At 37.6% G+C, this 19,142-nt stretch overlaps 1 protein-coding gene and 2 long non-coding RNA genes across 3 annotated transcripts; 1 reads left to right on the forward strand and 2 right to left on the reverse strand.

Annotated features, from left to right (window-relative positions):
• Positions 1-13,493: 13,493 nt before the first annotated feature.
• Positions 13,494-15,113, reverse strand: LOC139197914 (uncharacterized). The gene is made up of 3 exons (XR_011583299.1): positions 14,480-15,113; positions 13,923-13,984; positions 13,494-13,825 (listed from the first exon to the last, which is right to left on the reverse strand). It is a non-coding gene; the product is annotated as an uncharacterized lncRNA (long non-coding RNA).
• Positions 15,114-15,655: 542 nt separating this feature from the next.
• On the reverse strand, positions 15,656-16,374 carry LOC139198126 (ribosome-inactivating protein gynostemmin-like). Its single transcript, XM_070826388.1, has 2 exons — positions 16,229-16,374; positions 15,656-16,085 (listed from the first exon to the last, which is right to left on the reverse strand). Exons 1-2 carry the CDS (start codon positions 16,372-16,374, stop codon positions 15,656-15,658), a joined length of 576 nt encoding a protein of 191 aa, XP_070682489.1.
• A 757-nt stretch (positions 16,375-17,131) lies between these two features.
• On the forward strand, positions 17,132-19,142 carry LOC139197915 (uncharacterized). The gene is made up of 2 exons (XR_011583300.1): positions 17,132-17,921; positions 18,686-19,142. It is a non-coding gene; the product is annotated as an uncharacterized lncRNA (long non-coding RNA).

The following is a 19,142-nucleotide window of genomic DNA, read 5'->3' on the forward strand; positions in this document are numbered from 1 at the left end:
GAGGTCTCACTGGCATGGAACAGCTTCAAAGTAAATTTGATCTTCACCCAGTTGAAATGTTAAACCATTTGCAAAGGAAAAATAACTACTGAAATAATGATGTACCAGATGGTCCCGGCAAAGCTCAGCACCTATAAATGGTGGGTGTTTAGACTTAAAATTTTTGAAGGGTCACAATTCCCTACAATGCTACCACTAATCAGAACAGGTTGTTTTCTCTTTTCTCAACTTCCACCGAATGTAACATCAGGACTCTTATTCGTTTCAAAGAACGTAGACTCACCCAATCAAGTATTCAATCAATTCATCAAGTACATAAGTGAAACAATTAAGAGTTAACACCTTTCCACATTGCCAAAAGAGCTTAAATCTACAACTTAAGTCAGTAACACGAAAGTTCATGAAATAGTTTGATCTTTTAGATTTATTGTAAAACGTAGAATTACATTATCACTCCAATCAATTCCAGAAAGTGGTCAGCTATGAAAATTGAAATGGGAAAAAATGTAACCTAAATGTTCAGATGCTAAGCAAGATTCAATCAAGTGATTTCAGTTACAAGGGGCAACCACAGACCTACTTAGAATACAGATAAAAGCCTAAGAAGAGTATTTCAGAAACAGGACCCTGTTAATAACATGACTTTACTTCCTTAGAATACAGATAAAAGCCTAAGAAGAGTATTACAGAAACAGGACCCTGTTAATAACATGACTTTACAGAAACAGGACCCTGTTAATAACATGATTTCAGTTACAAGGGGCACATCTCTTTTATTCTATCTCACAATGAAAAGGTCATGCCTTTACTTCCTACTTCGTTGCTCGGTTTTAGCATGGACTTCATGAGTATGATTTTATGGTGTGGCATGAGATCACTTGATATAATAAATGATGCGCAGAACTTTTTTATGGTTAACTCACATCTTGACCATACCAAGTTGCTTAAAGCACTAATTGGAATTAAGCTCTTGGATGAGAATTGGCAGGATAAATTTGAGGCTACCCTTAGGAATACTACAGTCACAGGTAAGGTATTTCCGCTAAATGCATGCAGGATTTTGACCTTACCTCGTGTCACAAGAACATTGTCAACTGCTAATTGGGATTGGGTGATGAAACTCTGCATAAGAGATGATTTTGTCGGAGTCCCACTTTTACGTGATTGGAAATATGCAGTTTTGGGATCATCTTCATGGAGTAAGGAGTGTGCAGTTGATAGGCAAAAATCTGTTGTGGTTAAGAGTTCATGTTTTGGTGGCTCCTCTAATCTCCAAAGCTTGCTTCACCATGCACATAAAATAACAGAGGACATATTTCCAAAGCTCGCCATTGATTTTGAACTCTCTAGCCCTAAAATACATGCTGAGTTGTTGACCAGTAGTGCACTTGTATATCAGGGATCAACAGAGACAGAGGGAATGAAAAATTATATATTTCATTTCTTCACCTCAACAATCCAGCATAGCGAGTCTGCAATATGGTTTTTCACAGATGATATTCTTGCTTTTCTGATACTTAATTCAGAGTCAGCTTGTTCAAGGAAGGTTTTGTTGATTGCCACATGGATTTGGACACCACAAGTTTTCGTCTGGAGAACAGTTTCAAAAGGAAGTTTTGTTTTCGAAATCATGGTACATGGAGAGTCACCCCTGATAATATGTGCATGATTTTTACTATTGTTGTTTGCGTATGCCAAAGCAGTGAAATTCCAATTCGATTGAGGAAGAGGGATTATAGTGATGTGCATTTCCTAGAATGGATCCACCTTGATGATAAGGATGCCGTGAATTTCAAATATATCCTAGTGGTGCCTTCTACAGTTCCTCATGTTTTGGAGAACTACTAAAAGACCAACCAACCCAACTTGATGTGGTATGCTATCGTTTTCATCTCCGAGTCCTCTGATAACAACGCTCAGCGTTATGGTTCAAATTTGCAAAAGGAGGCCAAGGCAATATCACAAGCTCTGATACATGGAATTATGGCCTCCCTCGCTATACCACGGTATGGGTTAATTGTGGGATCATATCGGCATACGGTTGATCTGCAATACCTCATTGGTTGCATCACTCTTCTCGAGACTTGGTGGCAAGAGCAATCCTTGAATTCTAAACTAATTCCACGTACTTCTGAATTTCCAACGGTATAAAATTTGGGAAGAGTTGAGGTATTCAATGGCTTTGTGCCAAGTTATTTTCCATACTGTTTTTGGACCTCCAACCTACTTACTGAGCATGATGTGAAGGCTTTCAAAGCTGCTGCAGAAACTCGTATCTTACTTGCCCATTCACCTGACATGCTGCTTGCTATGAAATGGGTGTTATTGGTACAACATGCACTATCTCTTGCCGTCTTTCATGCAATCTATATCCCACAGGAGTTGGTGGTTGGTGATGCAACAAAGCCGATTGTTCTCTTGCTCAATGCTATCAAGATTAGTGTGCTCCAACTCTTTTATTCCATCTCACAGTATTCGGAAAAACTGCATGATTTCATGTTGGCAGGATATGAGTTAATGATCTTTGTTTTTTGGAAGTACACACTGAAGCTAATACTGAATATGAGTATGGTACACCATTATCCAAATTGGCTGTTCTCTTTCCCTGACTGCTGCATGCGTCTTTCTCAGTTTGAGAGGCTTGAGGACAAGCCTCATCTTAAGGGGGTGGGATTGATGCGACTCTAAGCTATTGGGCTTTGGTTATAACTAGTTAGACCATCTATTGTCATTACTACCCATTAAGCCCACTACTTAGGTAATACTATTAGGCCCATCCATTGTTGGTATATGGTCCAGCCCATGATCAATGTTCTAGATTATTCTAGTAAGCAAGAGATGAGGCTGGAGCTTGCTAGACAATTCTAGCATGTTATTAAGTTGATGGAAGAAGCTAGAGAGTACTAGCTTCCTTGGTTGGAAATGGAAAGATCTAGAAGCTACAAGTATGTGGCTAGTCTAGATTTTTCTATACTAGAGGTTTGAAGAAGGAACTAGAAACTAGTAGAATGCCAAGCCCTCACCTATAAATATGGGTGTGATGTAACCAATAGAGAACTAAGAGTGAGTAGCAAAGGATCAAGTCCAAAGCTAGAGTTCCACTCCAAGAGTGAGAGTGAGAGTGTTCCACTACACATTGTGTGAGTGAAGTTTAGAGTGATAGAAAGTGTGTGTTATACTTTCTTGTATCCATCAAGCCTTGTCTTTGGCTTGGTAAGACTACTCTTGTTGTATTCATCTTTTTTCATATAGTGAAGATTCCTTGTTTGGTGGACGTAGGCATAAATTGCCGAACCACATAAATTCTTGGCGTCCATTTTCTACTTTACCTTGTGCATTCTCTATCTTGTAGTACCGACATTCCTAACAAGTGGTATCAGAGCCCGGTTGGCTCGTACTACGAGATGGAAGGAAGTGGCACTATGATCAAACTCACCAACTCCAATTGGGTAACATGGAAGCCAAGGATGGAGGACATTCTCTATTGCAAGGATTTGCATGAGCCAATTGAAGGAGATGCCGCTAAGCCCGAGAGCATGTCCGATGCCGAGTGGAAGAAGATGAATCGCAAGGCTATTGGCACAATTAGACAATGGGTGGATGATAGTGTTTTTCACCATGTGTCTAATGAAACCAATGCTCGCGAGTTTTGGACGAAGCTTGAGTCCTTGTTCGAGAAGAAGACCCCAGCCAAGAAAGCCTTCTTGATCAAAGAGCTCATCAATGTGAAGTACAAGGATGGTTTAAGTGTAGCAGAACACTTGAACAATTTCCAGAATATCATCAACCAGTTGGCTACTATGAAAATGACGATCGAGGACGAGCTACAAGCGCTCTTGTTACTTGGATCCTTGCCAGACAGTTGGGAGACCTTTGTGGTGAGTATAAGTAACTCTGCTTCTAATGGTGTTCTTACTCTTGATAATGTTAAAAATAGCATGCTCAATGAAGATACAAGGAGAAAGATTTCTGGCACAGATAGCAGCCAAGTATTTGTCACAGAGAACCGCGGAAAAAGCACGAGTAGAGGGCCTAGAGGTCATGGCAGGAGTCCTAGCCGATCCAAGTCAAGGTTCAGGGGTGCATGCCACCATTGTGGCAAAGAAGGCCATATGAAGAAAAATTGTCGAGTTTGGAAGAGAGAGCAAAGGGAAGGAAACAATCAGAAGAAAGATGATACTGGCAATACCACCGCTGTCATATGTGGTGATGTACCAGAAATATTGTCTGTTGGTGAATGTCTGCATATGGGCAACTCTGACAGAGACATTGAATGGATCTTTGATAATGGAGCTTCCTTCCATGCTACGTCCAAACGGGAGTTCTTCAGTACATACAAAGAAGGTGACTTTGGCATAGTGAAGATGGGGAATGAAAGCTATTCCAAAATTCTTGGAATTGGTGATATCTGCTTAAGAACTAATCTCGGCTGCCAATTGATGTTGAAAGATGTGAGACATATTCCTGATATACGTCTCAATCTGATATCCATCGGTACCCTTGATCGACAAGGATATTATCACCATATTGGCGAAGGAAAATTGAAGCTTACTAAAGGCTTAATGGTGGTAGCAAGAGCACGACTTTGTTGTACGTTGTACCGGTCAAATGCCAAGGTTTTGAAAGGTGAGTTGAATGCTGTGGAAGACTCATCTCTAGACTTGTGGCATAAGAGGCTAGGCCACATGAGCGAGAAAGGCCTACAAGTTTTGGCAAAGAAGTCTCATATTCCCTTTGCCAAAGGTACGTCGTTAAACTCTTGTGAGCATTGTTTATTCGGAAAACAAAGAAGAGTTAGTTTTTCTGTTCCATCTACAAAGAAAGGAAACTTGTTAGATCTTGTTTATTCAGATGTGTGTGGTCCCATGGAAGTCGAGTCACTTGGAAGAAATAAATATTTTGTTACTTATATTGATGATGCTTCACGAAGGGTGTGGGTGTATTTGTTGAAATCCAAAGACCAGGTGTTTCAGACATTCCAGGAGTTCCATGCCATGGTGGAGAGGGAAATTGGGAAACCTCTCAAGTGCCTTCGTAGCGACAACGGCGGCGAGTACACATCTCACCAGTTTAGAGAGTATTGTGTAAAACATGGCATACGTCATGAGAAGACAGTTCCTGGAACTCCACAACATAACGGTGTTGCTGAAAGAATGAACCGAACCATCATGGAGAAAGTCAGGTGTATGTTGAGGACTGCAAAGTTATCTAAGCAGTTCTGGGGTGAAGCTGTAAGGACAGCCTGCTATTTGATCAACCGATCTCCATCAGTACCATTAGGTCTTGATGTTCCAGAGAGAGTATAGACTGGTAATGATGTGTCTTACTCTCATCTGAAGGTGTTTGGTTGCAAAGCTTTTGTGCATGTGCCCAAAGAGCAGAGATCGAAGTTAGACTACAAAGCTACACCGTGCATCTTTCTTGGTTATGGCGGTGAAGATTTTGGTTACAGATTATGGGACCCATACCAGAAGAAGTTTATCCGAAGTAGAGACGTGGTCTTTTATGAAGAACAAACAATTGGGGATTCGGATAAAGAGGCACAACCAGATGGCGCAGTCAGAGGAGTTGATCCATTAGCTTCAGATGAAGAAAGTCACGATGACATCCCTGAAGCAACTGCCAATGAAGTGCCTGCAGAATCAGATAATGCTAATCAAGAGGAGCCTGATCAAGATGTGCCAAACCATGAGATTGCTGATCAGGGGGAGCCTAGTCAAGAAGAGCATATTCAAGGAGAACCCAATCAGGGGGAGCCTCCAGCCCTACAAGAGAATGAAGATCAGGTCAGAAGATCCATCAGAAGTCGAAGACCGTCTACCAAGTATTCTTCATCAGAGTATATCATGTTGACTAATTATGGAGAGCCCGAAACATATGAGGAGGCCAGAGCTCATAACGACAGTGACAAATGGATGAAGGCAATGGAGTCGGAGATGGATTCCTTATCAAAGAATGATACCTATGAGCTGGTGGAGCTTCCAAAGGGCAGGAAAGCATTGAAAAACAAGTGGGTGTTCAAATTGAAAAGAGACGACAACATGACAAGGTACAAGGCTCGTTTGGTTGTCAAAGGTTTTGGTCAAAAGAAAGGAGTTGACTTTGATGAGATTTTCTCACCGGTGGTGAAGATGACTTCCATTCGAGTTATCCTTGGTATGGCAGCAAGCATGGATCTTGAGCTCGAGCAGTTAGATGTTAAAACTGCATTTCTCCACGGCAATTTAGAAGAGGAGATATACATGGAGCAACCCAAAGGCTTTGAAGTCAAAGGTAAAGAAAATTTGGTGTGCAAGCTCAAGAAAAGTTTATATGGTCTTAAGCAGGCTCCGAGACAGTGGAATAAGAAGTTCAACTCATTCATGGTGAGTAATGGGTACAAGAGAACTCATGCTGACTCTTGTGTCTATATCAAACAATTTTCTGGAGGTACATTCATCATCTTATTGCTTTATGTTGATGACATGTTGATTGTCGGACAAGATGCTTCTATGATTAAAAAGCTCAAAGAAGAGTTATCTAAGTCCTTTGACATGAAGGACTTAGGGCCAGCCAAGCAGATTTTGGGCATGGAGATAATTCGTGACAGAAAATCCAAGAAGTTGTGGCTGTCACAAGAAAAGTATGTTGAACGGGTGCTTGAAAGGTTCAACATGAAAGCAGCCAAACCGGTAAGCTCACCTTTAGCCAATCATATCAAGTTGAGCAAAGAGTCGTGTCCAAAAACATATGAAGAAAAGGAGAAAATGGCAGTTGTTCCCTACTCTTCAGCAGTAGGAAGTATCATGTATGCAATGGTGTGCACACGACCAGATATTGCTCATGCAGTAGGTGTGGTGAGCAGGTTTCTCTCTAATCCAGGGAAGGACCACTGGGAAGCCGTTAAGTGGATTCTCAGATATTTGAAGGGGACTTCTAAGATGTGCTTGTGCTTTGGCGGTTCCAAACCAATCTTGGAAGGATTTACAGATGCTGACATGGGAGGTGACCTGGATGGTAGAAAATCTACATCTGGGTACTTGTTCACTTTTGCCGGGGGAGCCGTGTCTTGGCAATCCAAGTTGCAAAAGTGTGTTGCTTTGTCCACAACCGAGGCTGAATACATAGCCGCTACAGAAGCATGCAAGGAGTTGTTGTGGCTGAAGCAGTTTCTCCAAGAGTTGGGTTTGAAGCAAAGTGATTATGGCATTTATTGTGATAGTCAGAGTGCTCTGGACTTGAGCAAGAACACTACATATCATTCACGCACTAAGCACATTGATATTCGTTATCACTGGATTAGAGACGCTATCGAGAACAAGTTGCTGCAGCTGAAGAAGATTCATACCGATAATAATTCTTCAGACATGTTGACAAAGGTAGTCACAAAATCAAAGTTGGAATTCTGCATTAAAGCTGCTGGGATGAACTTCAGGTAACTTGGAGTCATGATCGGAATTCCTCCCTCATGGACTGGAGGGGGAGATTGTTGGTATATGGTCCAGCCCATGATCAATGTTCTAGATTATTCTAGTAAGCAAGAGATGAGGCTGGAGCTTGCTAGACAATTCTAGCATGTTATTAAGTTGATGGAAGAAGCTAGAGAGTACTAGCTTCCTTGGTTGCAAATGGAAAGATCTAGAAGCTACAAGTATGTGGCTAGTCTAGATTTTTCTATACTAGAGGTTTGAAGAAGGAACTAGAAACTAGTAGAATGCCAAGCCCTCACCTATAAATATGGGTGTGATGTAACCAATAGAGAACTAAGAGTGAGTAGCAAAGGATCAAGTCCAAAGCTAGAGTTCCACTCCAAGAGTGAGAGTGAGAGTGTTCCACTACACATTGTGTGAGTGAAGTTTAGAGTGATAGAAAGTGTGTGTTATACTTTCTTGTATCCATCAAGCCTTGTCTTTGGCTTGGTAAGACTACTCTTGTTGTATTCATCTTTTTTCATATAGTGAAGATTCCTTGTTTGGTGGACGTAGGCATAAATTGCCGAACCACATAAATTCTTGGCGTCCATTTTCTACTTTACCTTGTGCATTCTCTATCTTGTAGTACCGACATTCCTAACATCCATACCTCAAACCCTAGCTATCTTTGGGTGTATTTAAACCCCTTTTATGATGTAAAGAAAGCATGAATGAAGATATGAATTTCCTTTGATTTCCTTTTCTATTTCCTGCATTACTTTTCTTGCAATTTCCCTTTTATACCATGTCTGATCCTATCACTGTGCCTCTGCCATGAGTGAGAGAGAAAGAAAGAGAGAGATGTCAGTATGCGCTTCCTTTGACTGCTTCACAAATTTGAAATCTGTAATTAATCGACCGTTTGAGGGTTTGAAATCTCTGTCTCTTTTCTTTTACTGTTTCACAAATTTGAAATTTGAAATTAATTGACCGTTGTTTATTAGTCTCGTACATTGGGCAATTTTAAAGAGACGTTTTGATATAGGTGCCTTATTTTTGAATTTTATAGATTAAACATCTATGCATTTTAGAGATTTGATTAAACTCTTATTCTCATCATTTTGTTGCCACATATATTAGAATTAATCATTTTTTATACCAAAATTACATGACCTGCCACTACTCCATATTTCTTAATCTCACGCCAAAAAAGTGCACAGCGTATTGAACCAAACTTCCTATAATCTAGCATTTTGATTACCTTCTCCCCCTTTGGAGATAATTGTAAACAAAAAAACCCTAGTTAAATACAACTTATTTTCACAATACTTCCTACAATTTAGCAATGATTATCTACGATTTAATATTTTATTCCCAAAATGGTTGAAAATATTTTTAAATCTCACGAAATCAAATGTACCAATATAATTTTTTTATATCAATACATTAAGAGAAAATAGGACTAACAACAATATAAACGTACCAATAAATAAAGTGTATGAAATCAAACGTACCAAAATCAAAAGTAATGTATCAATATCAACAATATGTACCAAATCAAACGTACCAAAACTGCAAATAAACGTACCAATCAATGTTTTTTACAAATTAAAACGTACCTAACGGCAGTATACACATAATATGTTGTACCTAATAATAGTTTATCAACAACTATAAGTAAAAATAAAAAATAAAAAATAAAAAACAAAGAAAAATAGTTTGACAAAAAAAAGGGGAAAAATTACACAGTGCTTTGTTGGACGCCAACCATTTGGAAAAAAAAAAATCAATAAAACGAACCATTTGACAAAAATAGATAATATTAATGTTTGTAGAACAAAAAAATTATTTTGATCGAAAAAATATAATTGGAAAAAGGGATAATAGTGTTAATAACTAATACTCCACTAAATAAGGGGGAAAACGCATAAAAAACTTAAGAGGATACATTTAGAAATTAATAATTAACATTTTATTTTAAGAAAATACAATAATGATATGTAATTTAATTTAACAGAAAATTGTGAGGTGTCTATTGGTCAAAGCACTTTAATCAAATTTTAAAAAGGCACAAATGTTTAGTCTAAAAGATATAAAAAAGTTGTAGGGGGTTCTAATTTTCCCATCATTAAATTATCTATCAAATCATTAAATCTTATAATGTCAACCAATTCATTAAATTATCTACCAAATTTAACAAATCTAATTATTGTAATTATTAATATTATTTTTATACAATTTTTTTATTCTCATTTTTTCCCTTTTGATTTTAGGCTCCCGTGGAGGACTACAAGTAAGTAAATAAATAAAATGCCATTTGCTCCTTTTATTATTTACAATTTATTTTGCTTGAATGTGCACTACTTGAGGACGAGGCTACTCCAACATTAATTTGGTTAATGGAGATATGGGTTAAAGCAGTGGGTGGAAGACTTTCTTCTGCAGTATTAATTGATTAAGATAAGCCATGAAAGCTGCCATTGCAAAAGGTTTTCCAAATATACGACATAGGTTTTATTTAAAAAAATATATATTAATAATTAAAAGCCAGAAAGAGCCTAAAACCAAAACAAAAATAAAAATAAAAATGAGAGTCTGAAAAATGACACCGATGTGAAGCCAAGCAAACACAAGATCCTCTCTTGTTGCCAAACAGGAACAAGATAAATTTGTAAAAACAACCACTAATTAAAATGAAAAATTCCATTCGAATTTCAAACATGGGAGATCACAAATTTCAAACGTGAAGATTAATTTCCAAACATTATCAACAAGCAGAAAATATTCCCCTAAAAAAAGGCCACATAAAAGTAAAAAATAAAAAATAACTCTTAAAAGGACTATTTGGAAATCGATAATTAGAATTTTAGCTTAAAAAATATGTAATTTAAATAAACAACAAATGTTGACGTGGCTGTTGGTTAAAGCATCTTAATCAAATCTTAAAAAGAAAAAAATGTTTAGTCTAAAAGTTGTAAAAAAATTGTAGGGGATTCTAATTATCCCTTTAATGATTTGGTTGACGTATGAGTTTTAAAATAATTAGGGGCACTTTTTCCAATGAGGGGCATAATAGTTATTTAACTCTCATGATTCTACCACTTGTTGTTTATCGAAACAACAAGAAGTTGTCGAAATTGCGAGCTAAAAATTGTAATATCGATGACTTATTCGTTGAGTTCATTAAGCAAGTGGGTAGGTAGACCCGTCTTCGTTAGTATTTTATTATTTAGGCCTCGTAATTAATTATTAATTGGGCTTGACCCAAAGACACTCACACACATATTCTTGTAGTATTCAACGATACGAACACGTGATCACAAAGAAAACTCAATTTAGAATTATAATGAACAAATTATGTCCAAAACTGTGTTAAAATTACCTAAGGCAAAATCAAAATCCGAAGACCTATATGCAGCGTGCACCACTGCATTGGTTTTACCTAGGGTGTGCAGTGTAAAAACATGCATGCGATGCCTGTTTAATACTCTCTCTCTCCCACTACCTCACGTCTCTCTCTCTACCGACCTAGGATGTGCATTGTGCAGTGTAAAAATGTGCACTCTACCCACTCACTTTACCTTCCAAAGTTTTTACAAAGCACCTAACAGGATATAGCAATTGTGTATCTAGAGTTTGCAAGGACCTTAATATTTATATTGAAGTCATTTTGATTCTGATCCCTAATCTACCAAAGTCTTCATGCACGCTGTTTATTTATGGTGCAGATCCCAATCGGGAGTGCAGAGAAGAGATGCAGAGAAGAAAATGGCGGCAGTGCTCAAATCCCAAGGGAAACCAGCAGACGTCTTAAAAACCTCAAATCTTGAGTGAAAGGTATAAATCCTCAACCCAGAAAACTACTTTCGACATGGATGTTTAATGCAGTCTTGGATTAATGTATTTTGGGTTCATGGTCTTTTACAAGGAGTTGAGAGATAACAAAAGATGCCATTTTCAGTTCGCTTGTGAGCAGCAAGTCTGGGATGAGGTGCAAGTCTTTTGAGGAAGGTGATGTCCAAAAATGTTTGTTGTTTTCTCTACTTTCATTTTTTTTTTTTTTTGCATGCCTTGTGTAAACATTTCAAGTAAATTTTATATATTTTTAGATCATTTCTAATTCTTGGGTTAAAATCTAGAATTTTTAGCCCATATAATTTAGGTTTTAACTCAAAAACAGCTTTTCTGCTCCAACATCTTTTGGGTTAAATATTTAGTCCAAGATTATTAAAAAATGAATTTAGACTAATTTAAACTTTTTTTTTTTTAAAAAGAATGGCATTGGGCACGATTTCAAAATGGTGCCCTATCAATTAAATTGGTGTCAAACTTGTTAGAATTAAGGAACAAATAGGTTGCTATTTGTGCTCATCTTTGAGCACAAAACAACATATTAGGCCCAATGATCAAAGGCGCGCTGATAGAGGGCACATAAAACATTTTAGTTGCTGCCTATTGCTATTGGTCTATGAGCACATATGTTGGTGCCCTTAAGCCTCTTAGGGCACCATTAATTTTTTGTGTGCAGTGTCCATTTTTCTTATAGTGACTCACCCTTGATTTTTGCACCTTAGTATTTTTGGTGGCAGAGCTCTTGTGTCGACAAGGATGGCTAGCAAAAGTTGACATGTATGAGGACTCCTCCATCTGGTATAAATGTTCTTACCTTATCTTTTACTGCAATTTACTTATGTTCTGACATCACTTGTGTGATAAGAGTTCAACCTTGCTCACGTGCACACTCTAGAATTAGTTATGTTGGGTTTAAATTAGTAGTCTTTCCACATCACCATCACTTTATGACTTCGTCACTTCTAGGTGGTGACCAGCATAACTTAATTTGGGTGTCCGGGTAGACATTTCGGATCGGGATGTGTCAATTTTGGTGACCCGAGGCTCCACCCAAAATTTTAAACAAAAACAGCTCTAACACAAACAAAAAAAAAATCTACAACTAAGAGAAAATAATAGAAACAAATTAACAAGGATAATTTTGTCACAAAAAATGAAAAAAACAAATTTTTTGTTTCCTTTGAAGAAACGATATTATCTACACTAAAGGGAAAGGGGTGGGCATAGTCCTTAGTCTCACAATGGGCTAGCAATATTTGGTTCAAATTCGCCTTTGGCGAAAATCGAACCTAATATCTCTCACTTACAAATGAAGAGAAATGTCATTAGACCGTAATACTAAATAGCAAAAAAAAAAAAATGAAGCTAAAAAAAGCGTGGTTTGTAACTGTGTATCTCTTCCACAACATATGAATGAATTTTCTACTTTCACAGCAATCTCCCACAACTACATGATGTTCTCTTAAATTCCTTGTTCTCTCTCCAATTTAAGGGTGTTACAAAAAATATACAGATCAAACTAGATATACAAATCTTCATAGAATAAAAATATGGGGTGTCATATCCACACACCTCTTTTTACTTCTCACACACCTTTTCAATTTTCAACCATCGGATTGGATGAGTTGAAGATGATCAAATGACAGAAATTAACAATATATGTGTAAAAAGTAAAAATGGATGTGTGGATAGCACACCCCTAAAAATATATTGTCGTTTTAGGTAAATATATATATATATATATAATGATGTCTCAAAAACCAACGCAATCTGCCAGCATAACTGCCTATAAGTGCGTGGGTTACTAGTAAATTCATCATGATAACAATACATAGCAAAAAATTACGAAAATTTGTAGAAACCTAGTAATACAACATGTCGAAGTGTCCGACACTTCGGAGTTTGGAGTGTCCATGCAACCTAGGATTTATGGGGTGATTTTTGGTATATAAATAGGTTTTTAGCCCTGTGACAATCAAACCACGTTCAGACTCGGAGGCTTACAATTACTATTCCAAGCTTACACACCCCCGTCAACTTCCTTTTTTTTTCATTCTAAATGTCCCTATATACGTGGCTGCCACCCCAAAAGCAAATGGTCTTGACTTCTATCTAAGTGGAGCCAATGATGCCACCGACCATAATGATGACCGTGCTGCAGCCTACAGAAATTTCATTGGAGATGTATTGGTATGTCTGGATACGTGCAGGGTACATATATTTCGTGTTAATCAATAAAACTGTAGTTAAGTTCGGAAATAAAATCCAGTACACCATGATCAGATTTTCGGTTCAGCACAACATTAAACTTACAGAAATATAAAAAAAAAAACAACACAGTATATCTAGTATAGCCGACGGATACTGAACAAACCCTAAAACTCTTATCGGTGTAAAAAGTTCGAAAAGATTTACAATGATAGCATTCTTTTATACCAACATAAACTCAACTAACCAATTACATTAGCAATTATCTGACTCCAGCCAAGAGGGGTAAGATGTGCATCGAAAAGATCATAAGACATGTATGCCGCATGATCCTTCTCGCCTTCCACATTGTGAATCCCTTGTGCATGCCTTACCTGGATATATGATCATTTTGTCAGAAAACACCTGAATGCACTTCAAAGACCACAGATTAAACAAAAAAGGAAAACGCGATTTAAGCCTGTTACAAACCAGGTGAAGAGTTTTAGTTCGGTGCAACGGGTGGAGACTTGGACCTGTAGTGGCATCCATATCTGCACCAATCAAACCCCCCCCCCCCCCAAAAAAAAAAGTTAAAAATAAATAATAAAAAAAAAATCCACAAAACAAAGATGGTCGTATCTCAAAGAATATATCATGAAAATGAATGATGTCAATATTTCAAAAGAATATGGACTAACATTCGCGTGGCACAAAAGCTACAAACAAAGGGCAGAAAACCAGCATAAACTACAATTATTTTGCTTTATAACTGAAAAGGAAGGAAAAAGATAGATGATCTTAGATCTTAGGAAGGAATAAATTGATGGATATCCAATCGCATTACTACCCAAGCACCCAACAAACACATAAAAATAGTAAAAAACTAAACAATAAAATAATAGAAAAATGGTTAATTGCGGTGCCATAAAGCAAAATCCTTCATTAACTAACTAATTAACGCTAGAAATGGAAGATCAAAATAAGAAATCAAAACGCACAATTGAAATACAGTTGGTGAGAGTTAAGGAGGAAGAGAATTGCAGTACCTGGAGGCGAAGAGAGGCAGAGAACGGAGGAGCGCCGCGGCGGTTGTGGCGGTGGTGAGAATCTTCGATTCTAATCCGCGCGGAACTATCGCCAGTGTGGCCGTGCACCGTCGATTTATCTCAGCCATAAGAAGAAGGGTGGAGGTTGGAGGTGGAGGCTATGGGGATTTAAAAACAACTTTGTTTTCAACAAGAAGGTTTTATGTTTGAGTTATTTTTTTAGTTTAGTTTTCTTGAGAATTGGACCACCAAACAAGAATTTACATACTAACAAAAATATCAGCAGCAATAACAGTACATGATGCGATCGAGTTTGCATCTGTGGACAAAAACAATAAAATTATTCATCATTCATCATTCATCATTCATGACCTCATACATTTCTTCCTCTCAAACCAACATATAAGTAAGAATCAACAATCCATTGTTGATTCCATTTTGAGGTGGGTCTCCCCAAACCGATACTTAAATCAGCATTCGCTTGCATGAACGATGCAAAAATTTTTGCACCGGAGATAGTGCCATTCCCGTTAAAAAACCAAACATTGTACCCGAATCCGTTGCATTGTGAGATTACAGGTGACAACTGCTGATTAATCTCCACGGTAATGCAGAGATGGGGGACAGGTCGAAGCGTATTATCCGGATAATAGTACCATAATTGAGTATCAATATCTTTGCACGGAGCCATGGATAACCTCTGTGAAAACAGATCATACTCCATACAATGATCGGTACCAAACCCTATGATTTTAACCATCATAGGGTCAATTGACCTACCGAAATTCCAAAATTGGCTTGACCGTTGCTGATCTTTGAACAAGACCAACTGTCAAAATTACTTGCGGTCAAGTACAAATTTGTCCTTCCTTCCACCATCATTCCCTCCGGGGAAATCATCCACTGTGCAACACCTGGCATATCACATTTCATTAACATGACTTCGGGGGGATCAGCAGTCTTGATGCCGAGGCAATATTCCTCCTCCCACACCATGGTCCCATCCATATGGAAGGCCCACTCTTGTTTGGGCTCCTGGTAATTGCAATGCGATAAATGCAAATTGGGGACACCCAAGTTATCTGTTGCCTCAAGACATCCGCCATCAAAACCGGCCATCCGTCCTGAGACTTGTGACAGACATCTTAACTTGGAGTCCCCAATACTTTGTAGGCCTCATCCCCGACCCCGACCCTGATTTTGGAAGTTGCGGCCCCGGTTTTGGAAGGTGTAGAGTAACAAGCCTAAAGCAATATGATCGCGAAGCTGTCTGACGGAATCTACTCGGAACATTATTTCTCCACCGTATCTAGGTTCAAAAGCGTTTGCAAACATTCCATTCTCCTCCGATCCTTGAATATCTTGAGACAGCCGGTCCCAATTATTTTGGGCCACTAACATGTCTGGTTGCGGTCTGTAATTCGAGCCCCTTTGTATAGCGTTAGCGATACGTTCCTCGAAAGTAGAGAATTTTGCTGCTTCCGAAATCATTTGTATTATGACAAGAAGTGGTCTTGCGTAAGGGTTATCTGGGTCCCTCAGATACTGCAATTCGGTAATGGCAGTGTCTAGTGGCGGGAGTCCCAAATCAAGTTCAGACCTGTCCCTGGACATAGCCTCCAGGGTTCTATATAGTTGCCGGTGTAGCTCAGCGGTTCGCTCTGAGGGAACAAAGCTTGGTAATCTGCTTGTAAAGGACAGTCGCTGAAGTAGCGGCGTACATTGCGGGTGATGAATCCTACCACATACACATTCGAAACATCAAGAATTATGGTGACGCGATCTTCTGCGTAGTTGACAAGCTCGACTTGTAGGAAGCGTTGTCGATTTGGCAAAGCCGCTGCAGCTCGAAGCACAGGAATGTCTTCTACTCTCTGTGGATTCTGACCGCGCATAGTTCTCTGAGAGATTTGATGAAGCTTTTGTATGCTTCAGAACGGTCAACTCGGTCAACTAGGTGATTCTCCGCATCGTCGTTTGGAATTAAACTGAACTCAAGCCCCTCCGTTCCCGGGGCGACGACCATGTATGTAGTAAAATATAAAATGAAAAAGGGGGCCAGTTTCATCACCATTGTGCAGTATTGATTTACTGAAATGGTAAAAAAGAAAGGAACTTGAGCTGTGAAATGGTAAAAAAGAAAGGAACTTGAGCTGGGAACAGTAAACGTAAGCATCCGATAAGGTGGTTTGATTGTTTATATACCAAGAGTCATTGGTTTCCATGCAAGTCAGCATCTTTACATGCTACCTACTTCTGCAAATTATACAAGTCTCGTTCTTCCCGTAAGCTACCCAAACCCTAACCAACCCTGCATGTAAAAAGAATGATGCTACCTACTTCTGCAAATTATACAAGTCTCGTTCTTCCTGTAAGCTACCCAAACCCTAACCAACCCTGCATAAATCATTCTTTTTACAGCATCCCACAATCTTCGTAAACTTCTTGTTCCTCTCATATTATCTATATACTAAAACCTAGCAGAATGGCACTGTTCATCCTGTGAGAGAGCGCACTGTTCACCAACAGTGAAAGGACGGAACTGCTCTTGGTTTCTGCTTGGGTTCCCGTACTGTTCACACTTTGCTACAAAAAAAAAAAATCCTTCTTGTCCTCTGTCTCTCATCAGAATGTACTGCCCTCTGTGCTACATCCGAAGCTTTTGAAAAAAAAGCCAAAAGAAAAAATGCGAACCGATTCCTTGAATTTTGTTATCATTTTAGTTAAAACGTGTTTCCATTTTAGTTAAATTTAATCCCTAATTGATCTGACTAACCAGCCAAAAAGGATTATATAGACAATGTCCGCAAATAGATGGAATTCTATTAATGAAAATTAATCCTCAATACTTCCATCTGAATACATGATAGTATTTTGTGGCTAAACAAAGTTTTTACTCGATGAAATATTTACCAACTTACATTGACTAATTCTTCTCCTTCATTTGAAGATCAAAAACCAAACCACACATGGATCCCCAAACTTTAGCTTTACCATTACTAATTCTCTTGCTTGGGAATTTTAAAATAAAATCATAGGAAAACATGAATCTTATTATATACCAAACTCAGGATATTATGATAAAAATCAATTGATACGAAAGAATAGAGCTAATAAAGACCTTGCAAATTGTATCAAGAGATTGAGCAGATTGAAACGTAGATTTGTCCATGTTTTTCGAGAGCTATAAATAATATTTTGGTCTATCGATCTCATGATCCTTGCTGTAAAGCGTTTACAATTGGACTTTATTTTAGTCTCCGACATCTCAATTGATATCGGTTTATTTATGCTAATTCATTGGTTTTTTATGTTTTTCAAATTTGCAGTATTATTTTGAGGACGGATATGATTTGGTCAAATTCATCAAGCTGGTGTAACAAGCAGGCCTATTTGTTAATCTCCAGATTGGCCCTTATGTTTGCGCTGAATGGAACCTCAGGTAATTATTTTTGTTAAGAATATTTTTTTGTGTTTTTCTGTTTCTGAAACAAAGGATTCCCAGTTTGGCCGAAATATGTCTCCAGAATCGTTTTTTGAAGGACCATGAGCCTTTCAAGTTAGGATATTATAAATCTTCCGTTACTCCAATGCAATTTAATTTTTTTAATAAATAATTTTAAAGCTAAATTTAACTGGTCAGGTTTTCTTAGTATTTATGTGAAACATTGTTAGAATTGCTTTTCGGTGATAGAAAAAACTTTTAGTCATTTTATAAGCAAATCTCAAACATGACGCCAATCTTTTAACTTAATAATCTATTTGTTACCAACTTTTTCCTTCTTCTTTCAATCATGTAGAAAGAAAGATGCGATCCAAGCTACCGTCAAAGAAATAGATTATAATTTATTGACAATGTGTGCTTATCAACATTTTTTAAACATTTTAAAGAAATCTTACAAAGCTAATTGGCAAATTGCAAGATATTTTGAAATACAATACTGTAGTACAACCTTTGGAAAAAAAATGGTTGCCAATGAAAGATTTGAGACCAATAGTTAAATTTGTATTGAAAATATGAGGTACAAAGTATAATAAAGCATTTATAAAAGGACGATTACCCTTTTTTTTAATACATTTTTAAAGATCTTATAAATCTTTTCCTACATCTATGCATTTGTTTCTCTCAGTTCACAATTCAGCAGAATGAGAGTATATTTATGTTTGCAATAAGATGTGAATTCTAACCTTTATTCATACTTGCAGGCTAAGAATTGTGGTAGAAGAGTTTATTGTAGTTAGCTTAGAGGAAAATGTGAGATTAGCAATTTGAAGAGTACTCTCTCCTCATATGTTTGCTTTGACATTTGTAGGTCGTAATTTTTATTTATCTCTTCATGGCGTACTTAAATTTTTAGATCAATATATGTATTTGTTTTTGACATTTCTTATTATATGTATTAGAAAACTGACCGAAGAAAGTATCCAATTTTATAGCAATTAAAAAAATTCACCTCAATAATTACAGTTTTATTCCAATTTGTAAGCAAGGGAAAGAAGCTCTGAAGTTTCAATGAAGAGAGTCGGAAGTTCTTAATAGTATATTTGTGTAAAGAGGATTGTAAATATGGATGTACATATATATGTAAATAGAGATGTAAACATTGTTGTTAATGGCTAAATAGAATTGTAAACCCGTAGCAACGCGCGGGCTCATTTGCTA

The sequence above is a fragment of the Malus domestica genome, chromosome 08 (genome assembly GCF_042453785.1).
Source record: "Malus domestica chromosome 08, GDT2T_hap1".
Taxonomy (NCBI): Eukaryota; Viridiplantae; Streptophyta; class Magnoliopsida; order Rosales; family Rosaceae; genus Malus; species Malus domestica.

What these genes read in the sequence shown, in the direction of transcription:
- LOC139198126 (XM_070826388.1), bottom strand. Translation starts at nt 16,374, where the DNA reads ATGCGCGGTCAGAATCCACAGAGAGTAGAAGACATTCCTGTGCTTCGA. An exon ending in ATTCTTGATGTTTCGAATGT is followed by an intron (nt 16,086 to 16,228) that starts GTATGTGGTAGG and finishes GGCTATGTCCAG; the next exon opens with GGACAGGTCTGAACTTGATT.